The sequence below is a fragment of the Amblyraja radiata genome, chromosome 35 (genome assembly GCF_010909765.2).
Source record: "Amblyraja radiata isolate CabotCenter1 chromosome 35, sAmbRad1.1.pri, whole genome shotgun sequence".
In the NCBI taxonomy this organism is placed as follows: Eukaryota; Metazoa; Chordata; class Chondrichthyes; order Rajiformes; family Rajidae; genus Amblyraja; species Amblyraja radiata.
This window is the reverse complement of record NC_045990.1, coordinates 4,202,303-4,228,243: the sequence shown is the minus strand read 5'-3', so window position 1 is coordinate 4,228,243 and position 25,941 is coordinate 4,202,303. Positions and strand designations below refer to the sequence as shown.

General features: G+C 46.5%; 2 protein-coding genes across 2 annotated transcripts in view; one reads left to right on the top strand and one right to left on the bottom strand.

Annotated features, from left to right (window-relative positions):
* dnmt1 (DNA methyltransferase 1) overlaps positions 1–3,356 on the top strand; it is a 43,731-nt gene extending 40,375 nt beyond the window's left edge. The window contains exons 32-34 of the mRNA XM_033050955.1: positions 578–694; positions 1,517–1,604; positions 2,953–3,356. Coding sequence (XP_032906846.1) covers positions 578–694; positions 1,517–1,604; positions 2,953–2,990 — 243 coding nt within the window. The 3' untranslated portion in view covers positions 2,991–3,356. The remainder of the gene's footprint in view (positions 1–577; positions 695–1,516; positions 1,605–2,952) is intronic.
* A 460-nt stretch (positions 3,357–3,816) lies between these two features.
* On the bottom strand, positions 3,817–20,638 carry eif3g (eukaryotic translation initiation factor 3 subunit G). The gene is made up of 12 exons (XM_033050956.1): positions 20,517–20,638; positions 20,373–20,422; positions 18,320–18,373; positions 15,055–15,096; positions 14,336–14,424; positions 12,393–12,452; positions 10,790–10,894; positions 9,586–9,772; positions 5,853–5,960; positions 5,036–5,172; positions 4,818–4,924; positions 3,817–3,903 (listed from the first exon to the last, which is right to left on the bottom strand). Exons 1-12 carry the CDS (start codon positions 20,534–20,536, stop codon positions 3,888–3,890), a joined length of 975 nt encoding a protein of 324 aa, XP_032906847.1. The 5' UTR covers positions 20,537–20,638; the 3' UTR covers positions 3,817–3,887.
* Between the last annotated feature and the right edge of the window lie 5,303 nt (positions 20,639–25,941).

Sequence of the window (25,941 nt, the reverse complement as noted above, 5' to 3'; positions counted from 1 at the left end):
GGACAGCTAGTTCACAACGGCATCGACCTCTTCATAATCACTTTGTGATCTGCCGCTTGCTGTATTTGCACCTGGTCCATTTCTGTCAAGTGAATGTATTAAACTGCTTTGCTTGGGTAGACAGTACATGTTGTAAAGACCAGAAAGATCCTAGATTTGGTGGCTGACTTGACCAGGCAGCAGAGTAAGGCTGGGGTGCAACTTTGGAAGAGGAGAATATTTAGTAAATGCTTATTCCTGGTGCGTTAACTGCCTCTTGTTACAAGATGTAGGTGGAGCTGTTGCCGAAAGGGAAGTAGGCTGTTATTTTTACTAATGTAGAATCAGATGACAGTTATTTAGCCTAACGTTGTCCTCAATCCTTGAACAACTTTTACTGCCAAATACCCACCATTCTTTGATTCGACGGTTGAAGGGATATTCCTGCTGTGGCATGCTTCCTGTGTTGGCTTTTAATCGCTACAGCTTCCTGTGTTGGCTTTTGTTTGATGGGCATGATAGCCATTGTCAAGAGGGGCAATGGAAGGGGCAAGAGCTAAATGTTATTTATGAACAAATGTGACTTGCCATTTTTTAGGGTCGTGTTCTACATCCTGAGCAGCACCGTGTGGTGAGTGTGCGAGAGTGTGCACGCTCCCAGGGATTCCCAGACACCTACAGGCTCTTTGGGAACGTTTTGGACAAGCACAGGCAGGTGGGTGCAATGGAGTCTTGCTTTCATACTGTATCTGTAGTTGAAGAGTCGGCGTCATTATACATGGCAACCTTCACCCGGTAGAACTGTAAATACCACATAGTACCATGGGTGGTGCAACGGTATAGTTGCTGCCTTACAGCACCAGAGACCCGGGTTCCATCCTGACTATGGGTGCTGTCTGTACCGTTTGTACGTTCTCCCCGTGACAGCTTGGGTTTTCTCCGAGATCTTCAGTTTCCCCCCCCCCCATTGCTCCATTCCAGTAATCAATGTTGTGAATTTGTGAATCTTCACATTCTGTTGCATTTATATCCGTTCTTGTACACAACCTGTACACTTCTAGGTACCATTTCACCAAGCTTCTGTAGTATTCCGAGATTTCTATTTTTTGTTTGGAGATACAACTGTGAGACAGACCCTCAACCCGCTGAGTCCTTGCCAACCAAACTACTGACCGTTGAGCTTTGATCTCATTATTAGTAGGAATCCAGGAGCAGAGTTTGCTAGCAGGCAGGATTGAAGAGAATAAGCTGGCGTTAATAAGTTGGCAGCGGTTTAGCGGTAAGCAATTTGGCTGCTTTGACTGCAATGTGTTGGAGAGAGCCTGTCTTCTGCCAATGCATAGGTACAATCGGCTGGTCACATATCCTGTATCTCTTGCATTGCACAAGTGACAATAGGGAATATAAATGCATGGGGGAGCCAGGCTGCCACAGTGCTTCCCCCAGAGTAATAATGACTCATTTATTTATTATGTATTGGCAAACTTTCTATTATGGATTTTATTTCTTAACTCAGCAATGCTTTTACAATTCTCAGGTTGGCAATGCAGTACCACCTCCTCTGGCTAAAGCTATCGGCACGGAAATCAAACATTGCGCACTTGACAGGAAGAAAGGGAATACAGGTAAATGGGACAAAAACTGTTTCAGAATTTGACAAACCTTTTAGATGTCTAGTTATTCCATTTTTGGATCCTGGGTGCCTCCAGCAAGAATTTCACCTGTGGTAGGAAGTTTTGTCTGCTTCACTGCTTCCTTCAACATCATTTGAGGAATCCAATATTTTCCATTCTTGTGAGATGATGGCAAGGCTGGCATTCAGTCGTTCGCTAAGAGGATTGTGGTGAGCAGTCATGAACTCTTGTAGTGAATATTTTGACAGTGTTCGGAGTAGGGTTAGGGATGTTAGATTTAGCTCTTAGGGCTAACGGAATCAAGGGGTATGGGAGAAACCCCATGATTGTGGATGATCAGCCATGATCATATTGAATGGCCTACTCCTGCACCTATTTTCTATGTAGCCTAAATGATTTTTGAATCTTATACGTGACACGCTGCTTCTAAATGTGCAGCAGATGGACTGGTTGCACAGCATGTTGGAGATTAAAAGCCCATTCCAAATCTGCAGGGCTCATATCCAACTCTCTAGTGACGCGTGGATGTTCGCCATCTAATGATGTTGGTTGATTCCAGTGTCTGAAGTAAACATTCATCCCTTACACCCACATAATCATGAATCAATCTAGTCCAGGGGAATTAACTTGGAATCTTGTGGTGCATGGATGTCACTCAATCTCTCTGCACATCAAAGCAATTTATTAAAGTACTTGAGAAATGTTAAATGTTTTTAACTTTAGGGATGTCAAAGTCCCTTTTTTGTGAGACTATTACCATTTCAATCTACTCTCCAGGATATCAAATCTTATTGAATTAAATATAAGTGCAGAGGTTTTCAAAGATGTGACTTTGATCTCTACAGTAAGTACTAGACTCCTGCGATGGGGAACTGATCCTGCTCCCCTCGAGTGTAGGAGCACCTCCAGGGTAGACAAAATTGCTGGAGAAACTCAGCGGGTGCAGCAGCATCTATGGAGCGAAGGAAATAGGCAACGTTTCGGCCCGAAACGTTGCCTATTTCCTTCGCTCCATAGATGCTGCTGCACCCGCTGAGTTTCTCCAGCAATTTTGTCTACCTTCAATTTTCCAGCATCTGCAGTTCCTTCTTGAACACAGGAGCACCTCCAGTACTCCTTGCCATCCTGAGGTACAATCTGTAAATGGGTGTGTAATAACCGAGGCTGTGCCTTCAAAATTGGAATACCCAGTTGAATATTGTACAGAGGTCCGAGAAGGGTCCTGTCAGCTCGAGGTGTTTTTTGTTTGGGATGGATCATCAAGAGTATAGAGGAGAGTGAGGAGGTAAGGGCTCAGGCCAATGTTACAAACAATCAATACTCTTACTCCTTTCTGTAGAGCACATCAAACTAGAGACCATGGACACAAGCGCCTGATTCATCTCCTTCAGCTTGATGTTCCCACCACATCTTCATGCAATGCATTCAAGGGCAGGAGGAAAGAAAATACGATGGGATTCCTGTGACTGTTCGGTGAACTAATGTCCTTTTTTAAACTGGCTGATGTGAGGCAGCCAATGAAGATGTAACATTGTTTTTAGTTATGAATGAACATTTTTCTCTTGATTGTGCAGTGCTGTCATGCATTGTGGATTTTAATGTGGTTTTAAAATGCACAGTATTTGAATAATTGCCCACTTTCTGCAGTGGTAATTCATATGTTTAATAACTTGTAGTTTTTATATGTTGTAATATTTCAATAAATATCTTAAGTGGAATGCTATTATGCTGAACACCTGTTTATATCTGGCAAGTTATTTTATTTCTTCAAAGCAGCGCTTGTACACACGATACTGGAAATAGTCAAGTCAGGCAACATGTGGAGAGGTAAACCTCATTCTCATTTAATTCTCAATTTGGACATATTTAGTGCAGCAAACTGCTCATCTGATTATTACAATAAAGACAAGAGCTCAGGCAATCCCGATGCACCACTTCCTCTCGTGCCCAAGGTCTGTCTTTATTTATACCACTTGCCTCCGTGGTATTTATAGTGTTAACTGACCAGTATTGCAGTCAGTAAGAATGTGAAACCCCTGTTAGTTAAATATAAGTACCCAAGTCACTCAAAGCATGAGGCTGTAGCACTAACTGGGCTACTAAGCTGCTTTTTTGGTGAAGGAATAGAAACTTTCTGTAAGGCCTTTTGTGTATGAAGATTAACTTAGACACTTATTTCCAGTAACTGCGTTGGAGGCAGAAGTCTGATCTCAATATTTTATTTGATGTTAATGACTGACTTATTTGACGTTGAAGCTCGGATGATGCGACCTTTCAGTTGGTTGATGGCCTATAAAAGAAAGTATGCATCATAAGACAAAGTTAATTAAACACCCTCCACAACTCTTAAGTGGTCAGGATCACCCCAGTCCAAATGTAAAAGGAAGAAAACAATACATCATACAAACAGTATATTTACTCCACACAAGCTTTGAGCATGACAGAAATAAATAAAATAAAATACTTAAACGGCAACAAAGCTTATTTCTGTCACGCTAAAATCCTGTGTGGAGTAGTTAGATAAAAGATCCCAGACAAAGGGTTTTATGCATTGTGGTCAGAGTTGGCTTGCATTGTCTGGTGTGCTGCTACTCTTAAACAAGACTGCAACACTAGTGTATGTTGTGTTTGGCATTTCTAGCCCTGACCATCAACAAAAACATTACATGAATCATTGCCTTAAAGTGAAGGCAGCTTCAGCAAGGATTTCCACCATCATGGCCAAGCCCTCTTCTTAATGATTGTTAGGCAGGAGGTACAGAAGTGTGAAGTTCAACAGCAGCTACTTTCCTGCACCTATTGGGTTATTGACCAACTTGCGTACTCACAAGTGTGCTGCAGCAGTAGCCTTCCAGTGCCAGAATGCTATCGGTACAGAGTTTGTGGCTTTCTTCCCACACTCCAAAGCTGTGCAGGTTTGTAGGTTAATTGGCTTTGGTAAAAATTGGACATTGTCCCTAGTGTACAAGGATGGTGGGTAAAGGGCCTGTTTCCACACTATCTCTAAACTAAGCAAAACCCTCTCAGCAATAAAACACCTCATCCACATACCTCACTGTCTTGCAGGGCATCTGATTCTGTGCCTGTAAGATTTACATTGAACTTGTGCATATAACAAAATTGACCTCCTACAGAGACTGACACCAGACATTAGCAACATCTGCCAGGAAACCTTTGTAGCAAAGCAAACATTTAAACACTTACTTGGCCCATTCCACATTTAGGATTAAATGATCGTAACCAAAACCAGAGACGCCAGCAATGGCTCTGGCTGCATCCTCGCGCCGATGGAAGCTGATGAAGGCAAAACCCTGTAAATGAAAACAACCAGATTACTGGAATATAGGCTCTGGCTTGTCGAGCCTCAAGGTGGATACACCACAACACATTGCTAATCCAAATCAAGACATTAAGGGCATTACCTTGGACTGGCCAGTGTTCTTGTCCTTTGCCAGATAGATCCTAGAAATCGAACCAAAAGGTCTGAAGAGTTCCTGCAGATCTGTCTCTCGTGTATCCTCTGAGAGATTGGTGACTCGGATCGTGGCATTGTCATCCGCTGCAGAATAGGAAGGCAGATTCTTTTTTAATGTGGATATCACAACGGTAGAGATGCTTCCTTACAGCACCAGAGGCACGGGTTTGAGCCTGACTATGGGTGCTGTCCGTATGGAGTTTATACGTTCTCCTCGTGACCTGTGTGTGGCTTGAGATCTCTGGTTCACTCCAAAGGCTACAGGTTGATTGGCTTGGTGTAAATGTAAAATTATCCCTACTGTAGGTGTAGGATAGTGTCAGTGGGCAGAAGGCCCTGTTTCCACGCTGCATCTCCAAACTAAACTATCAACAGATCCCTAATTAGTTCAGGTGTCAGAGGTTATGGCACGATAGATCAGCCATGACCGAATGAGAGTAGACTCGATTGGCCAAGTGGCTCATTCTGTTCCTAGGTGACAGAGCATAAAAGGTTCTGCCACCAACACAAGACTCCTCATCCCCGGGATAAATAAAGTTCTATTGTATCGTAGGTGCGCCAGAACCTCACACAGCAATCTCTAGCAGTCAAAGGCTTTGCCTTGCTCAACCTCACTCTCCCCATTAATTACAGGTACATCCACAGTGGTTATTAGACATGCTCAACATTTTCAGTGGAAAGAGCAGCAAATAGTGCGTTTGTACCGTGTTTAACCCGCCTGTTGGATAAACAGCGCAGTGTTGTTTAACCATAAGCGCTCTCACCTCTGCGATTAGTCTGCATTGATTCTCCCCGGCGATTGGCTCCATCTCGCAGGCTGGGTGGAACATATTTGCCAGTCTTGCTCTGAGCTGGTTGGACTGGTTCAGGATCTGGGGACAAGGAATAAAAAACGTTATGAATAAAACTCCGCGCAACACATTCACAACATCTCGTATTGGCTCAAAGGACTTCAATGTGGTGCAAGGTTCTGAATTCGTCCCATTTCAGCGACTTAGAAACATAGAAATTAGGTGCTGGGGTAGGCCATTCGAGCCTGCACCGCCATTCAATATGATCATGGCTGATCATCCAACTCAGTATCCCGTACCTGCCTTCTCTCCATACCCTCTTAGCCACAAGGGCCACATCTAACTCCCTCTTAAATATAGCCAATGAACTGGCCTCGACTACCCTCTGTGGCAGAGAGATTCACCACTCTCTGTGTGAAAAAAGTTCTTCTCATCTCAGTTTTAAAGGATTTCCCCCTTATCCTTAAGCTGTGACCCCTTGTCCTGGACTTCCCCAACATCAATCTTCCTGCATCTAGCCTGTCCAACCCCTTAAGAATTTTATAAGTTTCTATAAGATCCCCTCTCAATCTCCTAAATTCTAGAGAGTATAAACCAAGTCTATCCAGTCTTTCTTCATAAGACAGTCCTGACATCCCAGGAATCAGTCTGGTGAACCTTCTCTGCACTCCCTCTAGGGCAATAATGTCCTTCCTCAGATTTGGAAACCAAAACTACGCAATACTCCAGGTGTGGTCTCACCAAGACCCTGTACAACTGCAGTAGAACCTCCCTGCTCCTATACTCAAATCCTTTTGCTATGAAAGCTAACATACCATTCGCTTTCTTCACTGCCTGCTGCACCTGCATGCCTACTTTCAATGACTGGTGTACCATGACACCCAGGTCTCGCTGCATCTCCCCTTTTCCTAGTCGGCCACCATTTAGATAATAGTCTGCTTTCCTGTTTTTGCCACCAAAATGGATAACCTCACATTTATCCACATTATACTGCATCTGCCAAACATTTGCCCACTCACCCAGCTTATCCAACTCACCTTGCAGTCTCCTAGCATCCTCCTCACAGCTAACACTGCCCCCCAGCTTAGTGTCATCCGCAAACTTGGAGATATTGCCTTCAATTCCCTCATCCAGATCATTAATATATATTGTAAATAGCTGGGGTCCCAGCACTGAGCCTTGCGGTACCCCACTAGTCACTGCCTGCCATTGTGAAAAGACTTAAGCACAAAAACCCAAGGAAACCGTTCAGTGGAGAGATAGCTGTCACCTTTCATGTGAGATGTTGAGACGCACACAAGAAAATATGAGCAGGGCCCTCAGACTGCCCCACCATTCAACAGGATCACTGTCAATCTTCCCCAGGCCTGAAATCTTTTGTGCCAGCTCCACAAAGCCTTCAACTCACCAATATTTCAAAGTTTATCCACCACCTCATTAAATGAGTGATCCTGCCTCCACATTTTCTGGGGTATAGAATTCCAGAGATTCACCACCCTCTGCAAACTTAAATGACTTTTAGGTTTATTATCATCTCCTGTACTGATACTGTGAAAAACTTTATTTTGCACGCTATCCAGTCAGATCAGATAATGCTATATCAAGCCAAACTTGAGTACAATAGGTAGAGCAAAGGGGATCTCCAGAGATGCTGCCTGTCCTACTGAGTTATTCCAGCTTTTTGTGTCTTATCTTCAGAGCAATGGGGAAGATGCACCTGTATTCTTTGTCACATGTACTGAGGTACAGTGAAATTTTTTGTTTTTGCATACAACACGCTAAAATCTCCTCCCCTTTTCAGCACTCCCTCAGCCCACTGGCTCCACCTCTTGCTTTCTTCCCGCCCTCAAGTCAGTCTGAAGAAGGGTTTCGACCATTTCCTATTCGCCTATTTCCTTCCCGCACCCGCTGAGTTTCGCCAGCATTTTTGTCTACCCAGGATAAATTACTGCTGTCCACTAAAGGCCAGCACAGTGGCAGCAGTTTGCTTTGCCTTACTCTCATCCCTAACTCATTTTCTCAGTCTACCCCAGCCATAGAACACCACCATTCTTTTACACAATTTTAAAAGAATGAAAATCCACTGTGCACAAAGGTGCAATGCTGCCATCTTCTGCTTGCTGGCTGCACTGCAGCAGTTTTCCCTGACATTGGCAGCCTCTATGATCTTTGTTGGCAGCTGTCAAAAGTTGTCATGGGAATGTAAAACAATTCTGGGCTCACTCACAGACGGAAAGCAGACGAGATCTACAGGTACTCTCTGGAGATGTTTTGACATGTATCTACACACTCTGGATAATGCTAAGCATCAGGGATTTAGCTCGCTGGTGGAGACCAAGCTGGCAGGGCAGACCAAACAAGATTCCCAAATGTGTGGGAAGGAACTGCAGATGCTGGTTTACACCAACGATAGACACAAAACGTTGGAGTAACTCAGCGGGGACAGGCAGCATGTCTGGAGAGAAGGAATGGGTGATGTTTCGGGTCTCAGACTGAAGAAGGGTCTCGACCTGAAACATCACCAATTCCTTCTCTCTAGAGATGCTGCCTGCCCCCGCTGAGTTACTCCAACATTTTGTGCCCATCTTCAGTCCTTGGGGACAGAGAGTGGGAATCAGTCAGTGTCTCTGAAGGCACGATTCCCTGCAAGTACACTACAACTAAAAGTTGAAGAACAGCTCTGGTCATTCCGTCTTCTCCCAGAAGATACAAAAGCCTGAATGCACATAGCACCAGATTTAGCAACAACACCTTCACTGCTGTCATCAGACCACTGAACAGACCTCACAAGCAACAGGTTTATTCCCGATCCTCCAATCTACCTCATCGCAGCCCTTTATTTTATCTCCACTTTCTCTGTTACCGTAACACTACATTCTGCTTGGTTTGATGGTACTCGTGAATAGATGTTTTGCCTGGATAGCATAAAAAGCAAAGTATTTTTGTAGTATCTTGGTAAGTGTGACAATAATAAAACAAAACTAACCAGTCTGATGTGTCAAGAGGAAACTACAGTAAATAGGATCATAAACTCCTTGAGACAACTAAATCACTCCTGATGCAGTTACGGAAATAATCTAGGCTTCATTGGCAAGGCCACCATTTATTATTCTTCTCAGAGAAGACTTTGTCAGAGAGCAGGTATGGGGCAGTGGCACGGCTAGTGGAGTTGCTGCCTCACAGCAGCAGAGACCCAGGTTCAATCTGATCCCTCGGGAGTTTTCACATTCTTCCTGTGACCCCAGGTACTCCAACCTCCTCCCATATCCTAAAGACGGACGGGTTGGTGGGTTAACCAGCTGCAGTAAATTAGCTCCCTGTCTGCAGATGGGTGGAGGAGGTTGATGAGGATGTGGGAGAATAAAACAAGATTATGTAGGTTTTTTGTAGAGTTTGATGGCCAGCGCAGGCTTGATGGGCCGAAGGGCCTGCTTCCGTGCTGTCCCACTGTGGGGGGGGAAGGGGGGGGTCAGGAGTCACAAATAGGTCAGAACAGCAGATTGCCTTCCCTGGTGCATACCAGTGAACCCGATTATTTTTTAAATGACAGTAACTTCACAGTCCATGTATATCGATGCTATCTCCTAATGGCTTCTCATATCAATGGGTGGGATTTGAACAAGTCTCCTGACTTTTGGTGTGGTTCCCTGCACTGGATTACGTTGCATGAAGTGTGCAGACATTTCTCATCCCCAGGACCACGTACCTGATCCTTTCTCCTTATCGGCTGTGGTAAGCCCCAGCTGCTCGGCCAGCTCCTTCTGCATGGGTCCCAGGGTGTCCTTGTATGGGCAGCGTGTGGTCCAGTGGTCGCCTTTACAGATTCGGCACGACACAATCTTCTGCCCCTTCAGTTTGGCCATCGGGTCTTCCTCTTCGGTACAGCACAGATCCTATGAAAAGTTACATAGAGTCAATTTATCCGACTAATGAACAGACCTCCTACAAGCTATGGGTGTATTCTCGATCCTCCAATCTACCTTTATCTCAATTTTCTCTGCTGCTGTAACACTTGGTGTGATTGTACTTATGAATGATTTGCCTGGATGGCACACTAAGCAGTATCTTGGTATGTGACAATATTAAAACAAACCAACCCAGTCTGATGAGTCAGAGAAAACAACTACAGCAAATAGGAGCATAAACACCTTGAGAGAACTAACTCACTCCTGATGCAGTTACATAAGATCATAAGCGATAGGAGCAGAAGTAGGCCATTCGGCCCATCGTCTACTCCGCCATTCAATCATGAATGATCTATCACTTCCTCCTAAACCCATTCTCCTGCCTTCTCCCCATAACCCCTGGCACCCGTATTAATCAAGACTGTCGATCTCTGCTGTAAAATCCATTGAAGGAATTACAGGAGGAATCTGTGGGAAGGAACTGCAGATGCTGGATTAAACCGAAGATAGACACAAAATGCTGGAGTAACTCAGCGGGACAGGCAGCATCTCTGGAGAGAAGGAATGGGTGACATTTCGGTCGAGACCCTTCTTCGGACCGATGAATTACAGAAGGAATCCAGTTTTCACTGGCAAGGCCATCATTTATTGTCCTTCTCTGACTGCACAGGACTTTGTCAGCACTGGATGAAGCAAACTCTCAGTGGGGCTGAGAGAGGGTGAGAAACACTGAACCATTCTACACATTGGGGCTGATTTAAGCTTCCTATGCCACGGCACCCTTCACTGAACTATCCATCCACGTCCAACACCTGCATCGGTCTCTCACCCCGTTCATCTTCACCACACCCAACATTCCCTCACTAAGAGTATAAGCACGGGAGGATGTTTGAAGCTTATTCCGCTCCCCGTCGCCTCTGTTCACCGGCTACCAGTTAAGTTAAAAACTTGATTTCAAAATAGTTCATTGTCAAATTTCCGCTGGGGCCACGCACGCCATCTCACCTCTTTGCTGGTGATGAAGGTCATGTACACTTCGTCGCTGACGGTTGTCGTGGCAACAGTAGAGCCTGACGATTCGTATTCTGAGGTTCCAAATTTCTTCAACTTCTGTAAGCAGATAAAAAAGTCAGTCAGAATGTGAGTGCAGTTGCACACATCCACCTCCTGCACCAAGAGAGGTATAGGGTGATGGGTCACACTCTCCCTCTGACCCAATGGATTCACCGCCCGTGGGTTGTGGCTGGTTTTAGTTTTAGTTTAGAGATACAGCGCGGAAACAGGCCCTTCGGTCCACCCAGTCCGCACCGACCAGCGATCCCCGCACATTAACACCGCCCTACACACACTAGGGACTTTTGTTTTTACATTTATACCAAGCCAATTAACCTACAAACCTGTACACCTTTGGAGTGTGAGAGGAAACTGAAGATCTCGGAGAAAACTGAGTTAGGTCACGGGGAGAATGTACAAATTCCGTACAGACAGCGCCCACAGTGAGGATTGAACCTGGGTTTCTTGCGCTGTAAGGAAGCAACTCTACCGCTGCGCCATCGTGCCGCCATGATACTGAGGGAGCTTGCACCGCTGGAGGTGACGTAACCCGAAGAGAAGCCACACAGATTGCCGACCGTACTTCAGTACTCTTCAATGCCTTGACAGATTTATCTTGTCATGGGACCATCATTTTAAATGTGCTGTCAACTTGTTTGTGAATTAAATGACAAGGTGAATCCAATGTGAAACTTTTCAAACTTTGTACCTGATTTCTCTTAAAAGGAAAAAGGCCAGTAGCTGTAAACTGAAACCTAACCGTAATCTGTTATCAGGTGGATACGAGCAATCCCCTGGATCGTACTACAGACGGTCGATCCAAGTGTCTCAGGTAATTTGACGATTATTTGCCTAAATCCTAGAACGTGAATTTGACAAGTGGTTCGCGAATCTCCGAGGCAGTTTTATAAACATTGCTCATATTGACACCTGTCCGTTTACATTTGGCAGAGGAAGACAGCTGTAAAGAGGTATTTCTAACCTATGCATTGACCGCCCAGGCCAAATCCCAGCCTGGAGAGCGACTGCCTCATACCAGGCACCGCACAGCTTCTCTTCATAAGGTATAGGAGTAGAATTAGGCCATTCAGCCCATCTAGTCTACGCCATTCAATCATGGCTGATCTATCTCTCCCCCCTAACCCCATTCGCCTGTCTTCTCCCCATAACCCGACACCTGTATATAGTTCTGAAGAAGGGTCCCAACCCGAAACGTCACCTATTCCTTCACTCCAAGATGCTGCCTGTCCCGCTGAGTTACTCCAGCATTATGTGTATGTCTACGATTCAAACCAGCATCTGCAGTTCTTTCCTACAGACACACGCGTGTGCTAACATACATGTGGCGCTCGCACACATATAGGTGAGTGCTAACTCACAAGTGTGTGCACTGCACAGGAGGGTGCTAACAGACACAGGCATGCGTGCACACACGCACATGTATCTAGGTTTGTTCTGACCAAATAAGCAAAGCCTTTGGCAAGAGTGAAGTGTTTTAAATTCTTGGTTCGTTACGGTTTTTCCTACAAGAACGTTTGCTCCAAACGGCACTCACTTTTCTCCTGGCCACAGCTTTCGAAGCTTTCCTGGTCTCGACTCGGAATGTGCGGATAATCTGAGGAAAAACAAAAGTTTGTCGTTTTTTTTTAAGTGTCCGTGCATCTTCCTTATGAACAAGATATTATCACATCATACACAATATTATTCCACAGCTGAATGAAAGTAGTGCCTATTCTACCAACAACTAGAGTGGCCCTGAGCTACTATCCACCTCGTTAAAGACCCTCACACTATCATTAATCGGACCTTATCTTGCACTAAACGTTATTCCCTTTATCATCTATCTGTACACTGTGGATGGCTCAATTGTAATCATGAATTGTTTTTCCACTGACTGGACAGCATGCAACAAAAGCTTTTCACTGTACCTTGGTACACGTGACGATAAACTAAACTGAATAAATTCTTGAGCTGGGTAGACAAAAATGCTGGAGAAACTCAGCGGGCGAGGCAGCATCTATGGAGCGAAGGAAATAGGCGATGTTTCGGGACGAAACATCGCCTATTTCCTTCGCTCCATAGATGCTGCCTCGCCCGCTGAGTTTCTCCAGCATTTTTGTCTACCTTCGATTTTCCAGCAGCTGCAGTTCCTTCTTAAAACATTCTTGAGCTGTGTGATCTTTGCCAGCATTTCCTACCCATCGCTGGTCAACTCAAGAGATGGTGGTGAACCTCGGCTTAAGCCACTGACCCCTTGGTGGGTAGATGCCGGTCAACCAGTGTGCTGAAAGTTGTCAGGAGCAGTTTCAATACTAAACCCTCAGCTTCAACATGGTGCAGCACAGTGGCAGAGCTGCTGCCACACAACGCCAGAGACCCAGGTTCAATCATAACCATGGGTGCTTGCTGTCTGTACCAAACTAGGTGAGAACGGCAAGCTGGTGCGACTTGGGTGGGGGAGGGATGGAGAGAGGGAATGCATGGGGTTACTTGAAGTTAGAGAAATCAATACTTGAAAGCAAACAGCTAACAATGGCCCGTTTCCCATATCATTACATTTGTTCCAAATCTCCCTACATCTTCGTCTATATTAGATTAGATTAGATTAGATTATACCTTTAATAATCCTTTTCAGGAAATTACAGTGCCACGACAGCTTCAAGACAGACATAACACCACACATTTCCTCAAATGGCTTCCATACTTAACAAGTTAAAATACAAGTTAAAATACAAGTTAAAATACAAGTTAAAATACAATTAATTTAAAAAAAAAGTGCAGTTATTTATGCGCATTATATAATCTTATAGCAGCTGGTAAACAGGACTTCCTATGTCTCTCAGTTTTGCACATTGGTGCAATCAGCCTCTGACTGAAGATGCTGCTCTTGATCACCTTCAGGGCATGGAGTGGGTGAGTGGGGTTGGTCATTATTGAACCTAGTTTGTTCAGAGTTCTGGCCTCTGCCACCTGCTGGACCGTTCATTGCTCAGCCCCGACCACTGAGCCGGCCTTCCTGATTAGCTTGTCCAATCTGTTTTTATCCGCTATACGGGCGCCATCTCCCCAACAGGCCACAGCAAAAAACAGAGCACTGGCCACCACTGAATGGTAGACACTGCACAGTAGGGGTTGGCAGATGTTAAATGACCTCAGCCTCCTTAAAAAATACAGTCGGCTTTGTCCCTTCCTGTACACCGCCTCCATATGACACTTCCAGTTCAGCTCACTGTCAAGCTGCACCCCAAGGTACCTGTGATTAGCGACCACCTCCACCTCAGTGCCCTTAATGGTGATCGGCGTTTCCCTCTCCCCTGACTCTAGTCTGAAGAATGGTCTCGACCCGAAAAGTCACCCATTCCTTCTCTTCAGAGATGCTGCCTGTCCCTGCTGAGTTACCCCAGCATTTTGTGTCCATCTTCAGTTTAAACCAGCATCTGCAGTTCCTTCCGACGTTTTCTTTTGATATAATTTCTCCAAGCACAGAAGAAAACTTACCTTGAATTTCTTCCCTTCCTCATCAACTTTGTAATCGACGACAGTTTTAAGATTCCCTTTGAACAATTCTTTAGGTGAAGGCGGAGCAACTAAAGATTGAGAAAAACATATTAATGAGAGCACTTTGCTGCACTGCTGTGAAGGGATTGAGGAAGAGGTCACGGGATCAAACTAAGAAGCCTCCTGGGTACACAAAAATGCTGGAGAAACTCAGCGGGTGCAGCAGCATCTATGGAGCGAAGGAAATAGGGCCGAAACGTTGCCATCAGTCTGAAGAAGGGTTTCGGCCCGAAATGTTGCCATCAGTCTGAAGAAGGGTTTCGGCCCGAAACGTTGCCTATTTCCTTCGCTCCATAGATGCTGCTGCACCCGCTGAGTTTCTCCAGCATTTTTGTGTACCTTCGATTTTCCAGCATCTGCAGTTCCTTCTTAAATAAATAAGAAGCCTCCTGCTTCACTTTCCCAACTCAGCAGGTCAGCGCGAGAGTAGACAACACACAGACCCTTCACCAGTGCAACACCATGAGGGAAGAAGATAAGACTTTATTGCCTTCCATCACAGTGAGGAATGTGGAGGAGCCGCTGTGATGGATGTTTATGTTACATTTTTATGTAGTGTGTTTTGCTGTTTTGCTATGATTGTGTGGCAAACCAAATGCCTTGTATGAACATGTTTTTGTTTTCATACTTGGCTAATAAAATCAATTACAATCACTCACCCGTTGTAACTTTGTCAGCGTCGGTGGCCGCAACTTGTGTACCTTGGGAATGCAAGCAAAGAATTTCACCATGTGACAATAAACCATGCCATTCCATTATCCACCCATCCCAAGCTCATCCCATTCTCTCCCCATAGCTTTGTGTCACAGCCCTAATGTGGCAACACCTTGGGTGTGCAAGCAAAGAATGTCACATGTGACAATAAAGCATTCATTCATTCCCATTTACCCTGCTCTGTCCAAACATTAAATTATCCCCACTGTCCATTCTCCCCAGAGTTCTGTATCATAAGTCACAGGAGCTCGCCTACTCCGATATTCAATCATGGGTCATCTATCTTTACCTCTCAATCCTATTCTCCTGCGTTCTCCCCATATCCCTAGACAACCTTAATAATCAAGAATCTGTCTTAAGGGGTTGGACAGGCTAGATGCAGGAAGATTGTTCCCGATGTTGGGGAAGTCCAGAACAAAGGGTCACAGTTTAAGGATAAGGGGGAAATCTTTTAGGACCGAGATGAGAAAAATGTTTTTCACACAGAGAGTGGTGAATCTGTGGAATTCTCTGCCACAGAAGGTAGTTGAGGCCAGTTCATTGCCTATATTTAAGCGGGAGCTAGATGTGGCCCTTGTGGCTAAAGGGATCATGCGGTATGGAGAGAAGGCAGGTACAGGATGGATACTGAGTTGGATGATCAGCCATGATCATATTGAATGGCAGTGCAGGCTCGAAGGGCCGAATGGCCTACTCCTGCACCTATTTTCCATGTTTCTATGTCACTTCACCTTCTAAATACCCAATGATGGCCTCCACTTCCATCTGTGGAAATGAATTCCACAGATTCACCACCCTGACTAAAGAAATCACTGCTAATCTCCTTTCTGAAGGAACGTCCTTTTATTTTGAAGCTATGACCTGTGGTCCTAGACTCTCCCACTAGTGGAAACATCCACTCCACATCCACTCTATCCGGGCCTTTCACTATTTGGTAAGTTTCAATGAGGTCCCCCCCTCATCGTTCTAAACTGTTGTGAGTACAGGCCCAGAGCCATCTAAAGCTCCCCATATGATGCAGGATAATCAACTCAAGTCTGGCTGTTTGTTGGTTTCCCAATGGATCATTTAGAATTGTCCCTCATTACCCAAGTAACCCTATTAATGTTCACAGGCCAGCAAGCCAAACTGATCTCATTGCCCCATTCCCTCCTATGGGCCTGTGTCAATCTATCACCTCACCTTACTGCCCAGTTTTATTTACCCCCATTGGTCAATGTAAACCCAACAGAAGCCCGCTGAGTTCCGTGTACTACGCAAGATACAAGCATCTAGTGACATGGATAATAAACAAAGCATAGAAAGATAAGGACCTAGTGCAGTCAAATGGGATATGTGTGATGGGCTGCCTAGCTGCTTGATCCCATTTGCCTGTGCCTTGCCCATATCCTCACAATCTTTCCTACCCATATCATGCCAAGTAATTATACCACTTCCTCGCATCTCCTTCCACACCACCCTCTGTGTGTAGAAGGTTCCCCCTCAGGTCCCTTTTATACATTTCCCCTCTCACCTTATAGCTTTGGTCTCATTTTAGATTCCCCCATCCTTGGGAACAGGTTGTGACTATTCACTGTATCTAGGGCCCTTATGATTTTACCTACATCAATAAGGTCACCCCTTCAGCCTCCTATGTTTCAGGAAAAAGGTTCCAGCCTTTGCCGCCTCTCATTATAACTCAAGACCTTTCAGGTAACAACCTCGTGAATCTTTTTTTCTATCCTGTCCAGTTTGATGACATCCTTCCTATAGCAGGGTAACCAGAACTGCACACAATCTTATTAACGGCTTTATCAACGTCTTGTAATACGATGTCCCAATTCTTGTAGTGAAGAACCTGACAAATGAAGGCAAGCGTGTCAGACACCTTAGGGCACGGTGGCGCAGGGGTAAAGTTGCAGCGCCGGAGAGGAGACCCAGGTTCAATCCCTACGAGTGCTGTCTGTACGGAGTTTGTCCGTTCTCCCCGTGACCTGCGTGGATTTTCTGAGATCTTTGGTTTCTTCCCACACTCCAAAGACGTACAGGTATGTAGGTTAATTGGCTTGGTATATGTGTAAGTTGTCCCTAATGTGTGCAGGATAGTGTTAGTGTACGAGGTGAATGCTGGTCGGCATGGACTCAGAGGGCCGAAGGGCTTGTATCCGTGCTGTATCTCTAAAGTTTAAAGGCAGTCCAAAGTTTCAGCTGACCTGTGAGAAAATACCTCTCAGACCACAGCAGTGACAGGCAATGAGAATGTTTTAGGTCAAACCAAAGGAATCAAGAACAATTCGGTTTAACCTCTCATCTGACAGTTGGTGCTGCAAGATAGAATCAACCTGGTCAAACATGTGGGACTTGAACCCATAACCTTGAGACTGAGAGACAAGGATGCAGACCAGTGTAGCACACCTGACCTCTTCAGGTGAACAACACCTGGTACCCCACTCAACACTGGGAACATTCCTAAACCAGACTGTACCTCTATCTGTTAGGAGAACACAAACTAAATTCTACAGTCACATGTTAGCATTCATTTCGAGAGCGCTAGAATATAAAAGCAAGGGTATAACGTTGAGGCTTTATAAGGTCAGGCCGCCTGTGGAATATTGGGAGCAGATTTGTGTCCCGTATCCGAGGAAGGAAATGCTGGGATTGGAGAAGATTTACTAGGGTAATCCCGGGGATAATTGGGCTAACATACGAGGCGTGTTTGACGGCTCTGGGCCTGTATTTGCTGGAGTTTAGAGGGATGAGGGGGATCTCATTGAAACCTACCAAATAATAAAAGGCCAAGATAGAGTAGATGTGGAGAGGATGGTTCCAGTAGTGGGAGACTAGGAACAGAGGCCACAGCCTTAGAATAAAAGGATTTGTCTTTCGAATGGAGATGAGACGGAATTTCTTTAGCCAGAGCGTGGTGAATCTGTGGAACTCATTGCCTCAAACGGCTGTGGAGGCCAAGTCATTGGGTATTTTAAAAGTGGACAGTAATAGATTCTAGATTAGTAAGGGCGTCAAAGGTTATGGGAGAAGGCAGTAGAATGGGGTTGAAGAGAAATAAATCAGTAATAATCAAATGGCAGAGCAGATTTGATCGGCAGAATGCCTTAATGCTGCTCCTATGTTTTATGGTCTAAAAGGTGTGCGTGGATGTGTGGCAGGGAACAGCCACTATTACTTAAAATATAACTATCTTAACAAACAATTGTATACCACCTGCTTTACCTTTCTGTGTCGATCGATCCTCATCTGCTTCAAATGTACTCCCAGTAGTTTTATCTAGAATGGCAAAGTGGTTAAACATTCCAGTGGACAACAGCAGCATGATAAAAGTGCCAGGACATTCAGCAACGCACTGCACTGGGCAGGTAGGGCATCGATTGTATGGGATTGAAAGGAGGCCACTCACAGCAGTGAAACCGCCGAGATGCTGCCCGCTGCTCACCAAAGTCACCAGATAGGTAAAACCAGTCTAATATTAAATAAGCTTGACTGAGCACTTGTTATGCATCAGTAGTTTAGTTTAGATATACAGTGCAGAAACAGGCCCTTCAGCCCATCAAGTCCGCGCCAACCTGCAATTCCCATACATTAACACTATCCTACACACACACAAAGGACAATTTTTCATAATTTTACCAAAGCTATTTGGCCCACAAACCTGAGCAGGCTTGAGGGGCTGACTGGTCTACTCTTGTTCCTATTTCCATGTGATCAAACCGCAGGAGAGATATCACCAACATTGCTTCTGTAAAACCCTCCAACCCATTGACAAAATAAGGGAACCATGTGACTGGCCTCTCTCGGGCCAATACTTCACAGTGTTCACAGGTTATAGGACCAGAAGTTGGCCATTCAGCCCATCGAGCCTACTCCGCCCACTTTAAACACGGTCTGATCCACTGGGTGCCCAGGTCACTGGCATCACCAATGTCACACACCCCTGTTACGGAAGCAGATTAGCAGCTCGAGACAAGAGACGATTCAAAGCTCCTTGGCGAAAAAAATGACACAACCATCCTTCGGCTCCTAGAACTCTCTGGTTATCAGCCAGAAAAGCAACATTTGGCATGGCATTGGGAATCGAGGACAAGCACTGGAAGCTGACAGAAACAAGAATGGGAATCGCTCAGGATGGCACTTTGCTCGGCAAGGACGAGTTGGGTCAAAGGGCCTGTTTCCATGCTATACACAAAGGTTATATATACTATTAGTCTATTAGTCCAGTATAAATTGAGGACAGAGCAGGCCACTTCCCAGATTACCCATCTCTATCCTCCACTTCTGCAAAGCTCCAGCAGCCTCACAATGATCTCAACAGTCACCTCAAAAACCTAAATTCTTGATTGCTTAAATATCTAGAAATCATGTACTATGTACATGTCCCATGTACAGTCCCCAGACAGAACAGGGGGGAAATTTCACCTTGTCATCTTCGCATCCAGCAAATCATTCTGACATTTCTACCAGCTGTAATGTGATCTCACCACCAGTCACACCGTTCCCTCCCCCATCCTTTTGTTCCATGTACTGCCCTTACGTCCCTTGTACAGCCCCTATATCTCTACAGCCGCTATATCCCATGTAAACCCCCAATGTCCCATAAACAGTCCATTTATCCCATGTACACCGTGTCCCGCTTACAGCCCATGTCGCATGTACGGTTCCCAATGTCCCATATAAAGCTGACATTCCCCATGTAAACCCCACATGACCCATGTACAGCCCACATGTCCCATGTACAGCCCCCATGTCCCATGTACAGCCCCCATGTCCCATGTACAGCCCCCATGTCCCTTGTACAGCCCCTATATTTCATTTACAGCCTCCATGTCCCATGTAAACCCCACATGTCCCATGTACAGCCCCCATGTCCCATGTACAGCCCCCATGTCCCATGTACAGCCCCCATGTCCCAAGTAAACCCCCTATGTCCCTTATACAGCCCCTATATTTCATTTACAGGCCCTTACAACCTTGCACAGCCCTTTTCGTGCCATGTACGCACTGTATTCGAGGGAGAGTTAGATTTAGCTCTTAGGCCCAACATATGGGGAGAAAACAGGAACGGGGTAGATTGTGGATGATCAGCCATGATCACATTGAATGGCGGTGGTGGGCGGAATGTCCTCCTCCTGCACCTATAGTCTGTGTGCCTTATGTACAGTCCATGTACAGTCTGTGTACAGTCTATGTACAGTCTGTGTACAGCCCCCTCTACCCCATGTCAACCCAGCCCATGTCCCATGTTGCAGCCTGCGGCCTGCTCCTTACTTACCATCGTCTCCTCCCTCCTCCTCCACCTGATCGGCCCAGCTGGGCTTCGAGCTGCAGAGACACAGACAGAGAGAGGAGGGTTAGTGAGGCCGTGGCTTTACGGGAACCGTCGCCCTCCCTCTCTGCCCGCTCGGGTAAAACTCACTCGAAATCCATCGGCGGCATCCACGAGGCGCGGCGTCACCCGGCACCGGAGGTCCGCTCGGGGAGAGAATGGACGGAGGAGGCCGCGGCTCACAGCGCCGCCACCGGTGGGAGGACCCGGTACAGCGCCGCCACCGGTGGGAGGACCCGGTGCAGCGCCGCTACTGGTGGGAGGACCCGGTCAAGCGCCGCCACCGGTGGGAGGACCCGGTACAGCGCCGCCACTGGTGGGAGGACCGGCTCACAGCGCCGCCACCGGTGGGAGGACCCGGTACAGCGTCGCTACTGGTGGGAGGACCGGGTGCAGCGTCGCTACTGGTGGGAGGACCGGGTACAGCGCCGCCACTGGTGGGAGCTATGATCTTTGGGTGGGAGGACCGGGTACAGCGTCGCTACTAGTGGGAGGACCGGGTACAGCGCCGCCACTGGTGGGAGGACCGGGTATAGCGTCGCCACTAGTGGGAGGACCGGGTAGTACAGCGCCGCCGCTGGTAGGAGGGCCAAGTACAGCGCCGCCGCTGGTAGGAGGGCCAAGTACAGCGCCGCGCTGGTGGGAGGACCGGGTACTGCGCCGCCAATGGTGGGAGGACCCGGTTGTACAGCGCCGCCACTGCTGGGAGCTATGATCTTTGGGTGGGAGGAACGGGTACAGCGTCGCTACTAGTGGGAGGACCGGGTACAGCGCCGCCAGTGGTGGGAGGACCGGGTACAGCGCCGCCGCCGATGGGAGGACCGGGTACAGCGCAGCCAGTGGTGGGAGGACCGGGTACAGCGCCGCCACCGGTGGGAGGACCGGGTAGTACAGCGTCGCTACTAGCAAAGATCTTAGAGCAGAGCTAAGATCTTTGGCTACTAGTAGGAGGACCGGGTAGTACAGCGCCGCCAGTGGTGGGAGGACCGGCTCACAGCGCCGCCACTGGTGGGAGGACCGGGTACAGCGCCGCCAGTGGTGGGAGGACTGGGTACAGCGCCGCCAATGTTGGGAGGACCGGGTACTGCGCCGCCGCTAGTGGGAGGACCGGGTACAGCGCCGCCAGTGGTGGGAGGACCGGGTACAGCGCCGCCAGTGGTGGGAGGACTGGGTACAGCGCCGCCAATGGTGGGAGGACCGGGTAGTACAGCGCCGCCAATGGTGGGAGGACCGGGTACAGCGCCGCCAGTGGTGGGAGGACCGATTACAGAGCAACAAGGTAGAGCTGGATCTGATGTCCGAACCAAATGTTGTACAGAAGGCTTAGGATCATTAATTGAGGCCATTTGATCCATGGCTGCTTCAGGTAAATCAATTTCCACTCTGTCCGGACAGATTTCCCATAGGACGGCACAGTAGGGTCCACTGGAATGAGACGAATGGGACTGATTACACAGATGGGCCAGTCTTGAAGCAATGGGCTAAATGGCCTCCTTCTGGGTCATATCAGATAGAGTAAATATTGCAAAAGATGAAGATTCAGATTATTTGATTGTCATCGACAGCAGGATGCCATGAAATTCCTTGTTCACATGATGGTCAACCAAGGAACGCAGAGGCTCGACCAGCCCAGACGCGGGGTTCGATCGCCCGGCGCGGGGGAGCTGACATTCCCCTGATGCGGAGGGCCAGCGCCGGTTACAGAAGTCAAGATCATCCCGTCAACGGAGGGCTCGGCCCCCGACAATGAAGGGATTTGAACTTTTTTTCACCTTCCATCACAGTGAGGAATGTGGAGGAGTCACTGTGGTGGATGTTTATGTTAAAATGTTTATGTTAGTTTTGTTGACTTTTATTTGTATGGCTGACTTGGCAAATGAAATTCCTCGTATGTTGCAAAACGTACTTGCCTAATAAAGTATTATTGTGTTTGATATGGTGATTGTGATGGTTATGCAGTAAACAGTACTAGGAGGAGAGAGGAAGTGAAGAATCTCAGGATCCGAAACACATGTGAGCAGCAGCAATCACTTGATGTCTTCACTCCATCACGATGATGTTGTGGAGGGAGGAACCAGAGCGTAGTAACTATCCAAGAGATTTTGTAGCAAAATACTTTATTTGAAAATAGAAAATTTAAACAAAAATCACAATTTTCAACATGATTGGGTGAATTCATTCAGTAATGGAGAGGGCATTAGTGACATTCCCTTTGACGACCACTATATGGTTTTCCAAAGAACAGTCACAGAGGCCGACGTCAGAAAATCCTTCAGAGGGGTGAACCCTCGAAAAGCGTCTGGACATGATGGTATATCCGGTCGTGTACTAAAAACCTGTGCGGAACAACTGGCTGGAGTTTTTACAGACATTTTCAGCCTCTCACTTCTGAGGTCTGAGGTTCCCACCTGCTTTAAAAGGGCATCAAATATACTGGTGCCCAAAAAGAGCAAGGTGTTGTGCCTCATGACTATTGACCAGTGGCACTAACGTCTGTGGTGATGAAGTGCTTTGAGAGCTTGATCATGGCGCAAATCAACTCCTACCTCGATAAAAACCTGGACCCACTGCAGTTCACCTACCGCCACAACAGATCAATGGTGGATGCGATCTCGCTGGCTCTCCACTCCGCTCTGGACCACTTGAACAACTAAAACTCATATGTCAGGCTGTTATTCATTGATTACAGCTCGGCATTCAATACAATCATTCCCTCCAAGCTGGTGACCAAACTCGCAGAACTGGGTCTCTGCGCATCCCTCTGCAATTGGATCCTCAAATTCCTCATTCATAGACCACAGACTGTTCGTATTGGTGGAAATGTGTCAGTCTCGATAACAATCAGCAAGGGCGCACCTCAAGGCTGCGTGCTCAGCCCCCTGCTGTACTCACTCTATACTCATGACTGCGTAGCCGGTCATAGTGCGAACTCCATCATCAAGCTCGCTGACGACACCACTGTTGTGGGATGTATCAATGATGGGGACGAGTCAGAGTATAGAAGTGAGATCGACCGATTGACCAAATGGTGCCAGCACAATAACCTGGCTCTCAACACCAGCAAAACCAAGGAACTGATTGTGGACTTTGGAAGGGGTAGGATGGGGACCCATAGTCCAGTTTATATCAACGGGTCGATGGGGGAAAGGGTCAAGAGCCTCAAATTCCTGGGCGTGCATATCTCTGAAGATCTTTCCTGGTCCGAGAACACTGATGCAATTATAAAAAAAGCACATCAGCGCCTCTACTTCCTGAGAAGATTACGGAGAGTCGGCATATCAAGGAGGACTCTCTCTAACTTCTACAGGTGCACAGTAGAGAGCATGCTGAACGGTTGCATCGTGGCTTGGTTCGGCAACTTGAGCGCCCTGGAGCGGAAGACTACAAAAAATAGTAAACACTGCCCAGTCCATCATCGGCTCTGACCTACCTTCCATCGAGGGGATTTCTATCGCAGTCGCTGCCTCAAAAAGGCTGGCAGCATCATCAAGGACCCACACCATCGTGGCCACAAACTCAACTCCCTGCTACCTTCAGGTAGAAGGTACAGGAGCCTGAAGACTGCAACGACCAGGTTCAGGAATAGCTACTTCCCCACAGCCATCAGGCTATTAAACTCGGCTCGGACAAAACTCTGAACATTAATCGCCCATTATCTGTTTATTTGCACTTTATCAGTTTATTTATTAATGCGTGTATATATTTATATAATGGTATATGGACACACTGATCTGTTCTGTATTTGTGCCTACTATATTGGATAGGCATATGGATGAGAAGGGAATGGAGGGTTATGGTATGAGTGCAGGCAGGTGGGACTAAGGGAAAAAAGTTGTTCGGCACGGACTTGTAGGGCCGAGATGGCCTGTTTCCGTGCTGTAATTGTTATATGGTTATGTTCTGGTGTGCTGAAGCAAAGCAAGAATTTCATTGTCCTATCAGGGACTAATGACTATAAACTCTCTTGAACTCTTGAATTACATGGGCGGAGGTGCCTGGATGCCATAACAGAGGATGCGGTTGTGGTTTAGGTGCTTCCTGTTCACCTGACCCATTCTGTCAGGGGTTAGAAGAGCTTTGAAATGGGTGGCACGGCAGCGCAGCAGTAGAGGTTCTGCCTTACAGTGCCAGGCACCCAGGTTCGATCCTGACTGCGAGTGCTGTCTGTATGGAATTTGTACATTCTCACCACTACCTGCATGGGTTTTCTCTGGGAGCTCCTGTTTCCTCCCACACTCCAAAGCCGTACAGGTTTGTACGTTAATTTACTTCGATAAAATGGTAAATTATCCCATGTGTGTGTAGGATAGTGCAAATGTACGAGGATCGCTGGTCGGCGCGGACTCGATGGGCTGAAGGGCCTGTTTCCGTGCTGTGTTTATAAACTAAACTAAATGTTGGTACCAGTCCTGTCAGTTCATGCCAGCCAGAAATGTAACACTGAATGAACTCACTCACCACTAGCCTCCCCACCCCTCCCCAAATCCAACCAGTCTCAGTCAGTCCAGGAATCCCAGAGATCTGGCCAGTCTGGGCATTTCCATATCCAATCATTTGCCGATGTTCCCCTATCATCGGGCAATCTGTTGCTCCCACCTATGTCATCCTTCCCAGTACATTTCCATGTTTGCAACAGTTATAGTCACATGACTCCCCTTTATGGCCTCTGCCAGCCTCCTGGCTTTGTCGTCTTTGTTCATAATTGCTTCATTTTAACAAAGTGAAACCAAGGAAAAGTGGACTCAATTCTCAGAGACCACTCCTCAAAATAAGAGATACATATGATACAAAGATCACACAATGTATATAACCAAAACATATTGTTCCCATTATCGGGGAAGAATGTTATCTCTGAAACTATAAACCTAAACACGGGGTTCTAATCTTTCTAATCCTTTCAAACACAACATACTTCACACCCAGAGCACAGATGGTCTTATTACAAATCACATAGTTAGAATAAAATTAACTATCTTAAGTATTACAAACCCAATCACTGTTGCTTCAGAGCAAAATTACTTTCTCAGATATATATAATCATAAGAGGTCCAATTTATACAAAGGTCACATAACTCACCCAAACGCCTTTAAATGTCTTATCTCTTATCTCTAATTAAAACTAGCAAAAGACTGAACCACAACATTCATTATTATAGTGTCAGAGGCACCTTGCTCAGAGGTGCCTTGCTGTCTAAGAGTTTTAGAGCCATGTCGTTACAGCAATTCACAGGAATGTGACATAGAGAAAGAGCAAATGGACTGTGACCTTGAGAAAGACCTAGACTAAGCGACAGCTTCACTGAACCCTTGTTCTCAGTCTACCAAGACCTGCTGGATCGCCTGGCTGCTAATCATTTTAACTCCGCTTTACATTCCCATACTGATATGTCTGTCCTGGTCTTGCTCTATTGCCAGAATGAGACCCCAGTTAAACTGGACGAATAGCATCTCATATTCCACTTGAGCAGTTTACAACCTAACGGTATGAACATTGATTTCTCCAATTTTAGGTAAC

What these genes read in the sequence shown, in the direction of transcription:
- eif3g (XM_033050956.1), bottom strand. Translation starts at nt 20,536, where the DNA reads ATGCCGCCGATGGATTTCGA. An exon ending in CGCTGACAAAGTTACAACGG is followed by an intron (nt 14,425 to 15,054) that starts GTGAGTGATTGT and finishes CTCAATCTTTAG; the next exon opens with TTGCTCCGCCTTCACCTAAA. An exon ending in AGAACACTGGCCAGTCCAAG is followed by an intron (nt 4,925 to 5,035) that starts GTAATGCCCTTA and finishes TTTCATTTACAG; the next exon opens with GGTTTTGCCTTCATCAGCTT.